The sequence below is a fragment of the Nicotiana attenuata genome, unplaced genomic scaffold (genome assembly GCF_001879085.1).
Source record: "Nicotiana attenuata strain UT unplaced genomic scaffold, NIATTr2, whole genome shotgun sequence".
In the NCBI taxonomy this organism is placed as follows: Eukaryota; Viridiplantae; Streptophyta; class Magnoliopsida; order Solanales; family Solanaceae; genus Nicotiana; species Nicotiana attenuata.
In genome coordinates, this window is record NW_017675274.1 from 5,176 (window position 1) to 11,295 (window position 6,120).

At 36.1% G+C, this 6,120-nt stretch overlaps 1 protein-coding gene across 2 annotated transcripts in view; it reads right to left on the reverse strand.

The window, feature by feature from the left end:
- The window catches only part of LOC109219890, a 2,346-nt gene extending 416 nt beyond the window's left edge, over positions 1 to 1,930 (reverse strand). The window contains exons 1-4 of one of the 2 annotated variants that reach the window (XM_019384358.1): positions 1,468 to 1,930; positions 415 to 467; positions 249 to 324; positions 67 to 162 (exon numbers count right to left, since the gene is read on the reverse strand). In XM_019384358.1, the coding sequence (XP_019239903.1) occupies positions 67 to 162; positions 249 to 324; positions 415 to 467; positions 1,468 to 1,812 (570 nt within the window). In that variant the 5' untranslated portion in view covers positions 1,813 to 1,930. The remainder of the gene's footprint in view (positions 1 to 66; positions 163 to 248; positions 325 to 414; positions 468 to 1,467) is intronic. The other variant, XM_019384359.1, reaches the window with a different exon arrangement.
- Positions 1,931 to 6,120: the final 4,190 nt, after the last annotated feature.

A 6,120-nucleotide genomic window follows, 5' to 3' on the forward strand; every position in this document is an offset into this window, starting at 1 on the left:
AAAAAAAAAAAAAAAAAAAAATCAAATTTCAAGAAATGAACTCTTTAGGCAGTTCTAATGACATACGCTGCCCCCAGTTGCAGCCTTTGCAGCCCTGTCCCACTTCTCCTGCTCTCGTCGTGTTGGTGCTGGTCTCCATCTTTGAGATGCACTTACGATAGCCTGAAAGCTACTTTCAGCTCGAAAAATGTACGTAAAAGAAAATTAATGCTAAATAGCTAAAGCCAAGTGTCTTAAAATTACCATACTTGACTTTCCTCGACTTCAGGGTCTAGCACAGGTTTTGAAGGGGCCATTAGCTTCTCACCCAAGTCAATTTCCATACTGCATACTCCAAATGCAATCACATTAGGGGAAGAAAGAACATATATATAAATATATCTATCCAAAAGAAAGGTAGAAGACGAGTCCCACCTGTCAAGACTCATGACTCTATTTAAGCTAAGAAATCCAAATGACTCTTCCTGCTAGATCAATATGACATAGTCACAATCAAATTACGCAACCATTTTAACAGAAATGGAATTAAACAAAATGCTGAATTTTACCCTCTATAGTAGCAAACAACATCTTCATACTAAAGTTCAACAGAGATAAAATCATAGTTCCATGCAATTCAATTAAGAAAAAGAAAGAAAAGAAAAGGAAGAAACTCATCGATCACATTAGTTTACTCCCTCTCGTGCAGAAAGCTATGGAACATATCATTAATTGAAAGCCCAACAAAAAGGAAAGATTCCTCAACAGGTATACCAGTTGACTGCAGAACAACACAACTGAGAATCCTTAAGGTAGGTTTATAAATGATTTTACCTCAATTCCAAACTACTTGGACTCAACTGTTTTTTATCGACTTGGACTTCACCATATGAATTTTCTGTAACCATTCATTCTATTCAGTCCTATTTCATTCCAAATACTAAGTAATTCATCTTTCAAGACAAATCAGGGATTCTCTATAACTAGAGGTCCTCTAAATTGCAAGCTTATCTCTAAGTTGAAATCAATTCTTTACAACAACTACTACTACTACAGTTGGGATTGGCTATAGCCTTTATGAATCCTCACGGACCATGTTACTCCATTTAAACTCATCTCATGCCAATATTATGCAAATACGAAATCAATTCTCTAACCATAGTCAAATTATTACTCCTGCCAAACACCAGATTTAATTTTTAGGGTAACAACAACAACAACAACAGTAACAACAACTAAGTCGTAACTCATAAGGCAGTTCAATTACCAATTGGAGATAACCTTGTACGTCATTCCATATTATCAAAGAATGATAGTACATTTTATATCTACGACTCTACAAGTTTCAAAAATCTTTATTTCTTTCTTTATTAAACTCTATCCCCAGTCAAACATCAGCACATAAAATGGGATGGAGGGAGTAACAAATATCGACAATTTCAAACTTAAAATAGCTCAAAGACCAAGATTATTATATAAAGGTTGGACCTTTTTAGGAGCAGAGCGAGAAGCAGTATCATTCTCTTGAGGATCCTGAACATACTTTTTCATACGACCCATAAATTCTTTATTCCAAATAAAATCATCAGAGGTAAGAGGGTCTACATCCTGACCCCAGTATTTTCTAAGCTTAGTTGTAGTAGGTGGGCCCCCATAATCACCTGGAGCATCCCCAGTAGACCATTTCATAGGCTTCTTTTTAGGAAGAATCACTTTTGTTTGCCTTGGATGTGGCTGTGGGGATTGTGTTGGGGGTGAATTGTTTGCAGATTCTTGAGATTTTGGTGTGGCTGTTGAGGTTACTGAGAGGTAGTAGCAATTTAGAACTGCCATTTCTTTTGTTCACTGTGTGTGTGTGTGTGTGTGCTGTTTCTTTGGATGGAAAAAACTGTGTTAAATGATCGTAGTGTGCAACTGGTGCTGATGGCTATTGTGCTTTTAGTTCTTTTTTTCTTTTCTTTTCTTTTTTATTTCTTTGTGTTTTTTGGTTCTGAAAATAAGTGGAAGGAAAAAGTTTGCTTACATGGACTATTTAGGAACATATGAATAAACGGCCACCCAACAATTCCCACTAGTATCAGTAGTGGAATATTATTTAAGTTAAAATTATTTACTTTCTCTAACTTTGCTTTTGAAAATTATTTTCCCATTTATTATTACATTCTCTAACTGGTTTTTATCCATTTAATTTAGGAAAAATAGTTTCAAGTAACTCGGTCAGAAGAATATTCAATTAGATTAAAAATACATGTCACTTAATGCTAAATTGGAAGTTTGGAGACAAGCGTCGGAGTCTAAAGGTTTCAAGTTGAGTAGGTAGAAAACTGAGTACTTGGAGTGCAAGTTCAGCAAGGGGATGCATGAAGAAGAAGTGGAAGTGAGGATTGGTACTAAGGTCATCCCTAGAAGAGACAGTTTCAAGTATCTTCGGTCAATTATTCAAGGCAACAGGGAGATTGACGAGGATGTTACTCATCGTATTGGAGCGGGGTGGATGAGATGGAGGCTCGCATCGGGGGTTGTGTGATAAGAATGTGTCACATGGACTTAAGGGCAAGTTCTATAGAGTGGTGGTTAGACTGGCTATGTTGTATGGCGCTAAGTGCTGGCCCGTCAAGAAGTCACATGTCCAAAAGATGAAAGTAGCTGAAATGAGGATATTGAGATGGATGTGCGAGCATACTAGGAAAGACATGATTATGAATGAAGTTATTAGGGACAAGGTAGGTGTGGCATATGTGGAGGACAAGTTGCGGGAATCGAGGCTGAGGTGGTTCGAGCATGTGAGGAGGAGAGACATGGATGCTCCGGTGAGCAGGTGTGAGAGGTTGTCCATGGCGGGTCTGAGGAAGGGAAGGGTAGGCCTAAGAAGTATTGTGGAGAGGTAATCAGGCAGGACATATCATTACTTCAGCTTACCGAGGGCATGATCCACGATAGGAAGGTGTAGAGGTCGAGAATCAGGGTTGTAGATTGACAGATAGTAGTGTGTTCCTCCTAGGCCATTCAATAGTAATAGGACTATTTTTGTAATTTTCTATTTATGGTTCTTTATTACACATGTTGCGATATTCGCACATGTTACTATGTTACATTGTTGCTAACATTCTTTGTTACTTGGTGCTTTATTTTCATTGTTTCTTGAGCCGATGGTCTATCGGAAACAACCTCTCTATCTCTATGAGGTAGGGGTAAGGTCTGTGTACACACTACCCTTCCCAGACCCATTTATGGGATCAAACTGGATTTTTTGTTGTTGTTATTGTTGTTGTTGTTATACTTTCAATATAAAAAAAAATGGGAATAATTTTTCTTAAATTATTAATCTTTTGTTTTTACTTTTTATTATAGTTCCTGTGCATTTTAACTTAATTTCCTGAATTTTTTTTAACATGGTTAATGAAGAAGAAAGAAGTACATTTGTGCAACAGTAGTTAATAAGTCTCTAGATTCGATTTTGTGACATCGTTGTTGGAATTATGATCTCGTGAAAGAATTCATTTAAACAACAGTAGTCTACAATTCGCCATATTTGAACTTGTAAGTTGTAACATTTTTCTTTTTCAAAAGTCCATCATCATGGAGGAGTTATGCATGACTCCAACTTAATACATTCTAAAAATAACAATTATACGGAGGATGACATAAACCTAAGCCTCGATTACAGGTGTAGATTGACAAAGGCTAATCTAATGTTCAATTGTGCAAAAACATTTGGGCAGAGAATGGAGGCAACCTCCTTACCTATAAAAATGTACATAACACCAAAACTTGATATTATATATATATATATATATATATATATATATATATATATATATATATATATATGTATACACGCTATCTGCCCAACCCATAATAGTCTCAACTAATAGCATCATTAAGGGCGATGTGCACAGATAGCCACTAACAGCTTATGTCTTTATTTTAAAGCCAGCGTTTTAAATGTCTTTAGTCTTTAGCAACTGGTTTAATAAACTTTAACTGCTCGGACAAAAATACCCTTCTGCTCATGTCCTTAACTTCAGGACTTCAGGACTACATGTCCTTAACTTTTGAACTTGAAACTCTAAGTTCAGGACTTCAGGACTACATGTCCTTAACTTTTGAACTTGGAACTCTAAGTTCAGGACTTCAAGGTTACATGTCCTTAAGTTTTGAACTTGGAACTCAAACTTCAAGACCAAGCGTCCTTAACTTTTGAACTTGTAAGTCAAAGTTAAGGACCTATTGTCCTTAACTTTTGAACTTGTAACCGTAAGTTAAGTACTGCTTGTCCTTAACTTTTGAACGTGTAACTGTAAGTTAAGGACTGTCTGTCCTTAACTTTTGAACTTTAAACTCAAAGTTAAGGACTGCATGTCCTTAAGTTTTGAACTTGAAACAATAACTTAAGGACGGCATGTCCTTAAGTTTTGAACTTGAAACAATAACTTAAGGACTGCATGTCCTTAAGTTTTGAACTTGAAACTATAAGTTAAGGACTGCCTGTCCTTAACTTTTGAAACTGAAACTCAAAGTTAAGGACTGTCTGTCCTTAACTTTAGAACTTGGAAATCAAAGTTAAGGACCTATTGTCCTTAAGTTTTGAACTTGTAACTGATGTCTGTCCTTAACTTTTGAACTTGAAAATCAAAGTTAAAAGATTTAAATTTGGGAGAGTCTGCGACATTATTCTTTGGCTATGAATTGAAATCATTATTTTTGTTTCTTTTATTTTGTGCTTTCCAACTGAACCATGCAAGGAGAGCAGAAGGTCTACACCCTACTTTCAAAGTTCTGTTACTAACTTTTGAACCATGAATATTGAAAAGTTCTGTTAAAGAGCTTTTGTCTTTTAATGAATGCTTACAAGTGATGTGCATTAGAATGACTGTGTAGATAGGCTCCGCCACCTCAACATAATGCAACAGTTATGGAGAAGGCACGGAGAGAGAGAAGCAAGGGTTTGGGAAGAAAAGCAAGGGAAGAAAGGGTAAAAATATCTTTTCATATTAATTTTAATAGGGCAGTGGCTATTTTTGCTCAACATTAGAATTGCTGGATAAAAAATAAATACCACCTTAAATAGTGGCTACACCATGCCATTTCTACCATCATTAATTATAAATTGGTTCCTTCTTGTTCTGAACCTGAAACTAGGAAGGTCTCCTTGTTCTAACTTCAAAGAAGTTCTAACTTGTCTCGGAAGAGAAACAACTTCAGTGAAGATAATATGATCTTTTGCACTTTCACCCAAGTTAGCAAGTTGGTCAGCTACATCTCTCCAAAAGTATGCACAAAATTAAAATTACTTAGACTGATAATCTCCCAAATTTGCTCTATAATATGATTGATTCACCATGGTAGCTTTACCCTTCTGTTAATGATAGAAACAATTAACAAAGAATCTGGTTCCACAATAAACATTTTGAAGTCCTAATGCCGTAGGCATTGCAGACATAGGACCATAACATTTGGAGGGATTCATAACACCAAATTTCTTAACATCATCATCACTAGGAATCCTAGTCTGTAGCCTAACGGTGACTTACAAGTGATCGAAGACTCCTCCTGTATTCTCCGGCATCCAGTAAGGGCAATCATGTGGGGTCCAGCCCCATGTTTTAAGGAAGATGTTTCTTCCATTGGTAAATTGTCAAAGTTTGCAGATATGGCCAACCGGCCAAATATCTTTCACACTTTAAATATTGAAATTTTTGTATTTGCTTGAGTCACTGCTTATATCTGCAAGCCCATCTATTCCTTATAAATAGGAAAGCATTTCATCAGTTGCATATGCACCAAAAAAATCTCAAACAATACATCTGAGTGAGTGAGAGAGAGAGAGAGAAAGAGAGAGAGAGAGAGAGAGAGAGCAAGATATTCCATAGACTATAAGAAAATAGTCTGTGAAGAAAAATAGAGTGTGAGAGATATTGTAGTGAGGTGAAAAAAGCAAAAGGGTGTTTTTTTTCTTTTGAGGGTGTAGTGGTCTTAGGAGTATTTGTACTCGTTACTACACAGTGTAAAATTTCTTGCTATAGTGATATCAGTTGCTCTTCTTGGCTGTGAATTTTTCCATTATTCAGAAGGGTTTCCACATAAAATCTTGGTGTCATTATTGCTGCACTTTTATTCTTGCTGATTTAACTCATCACT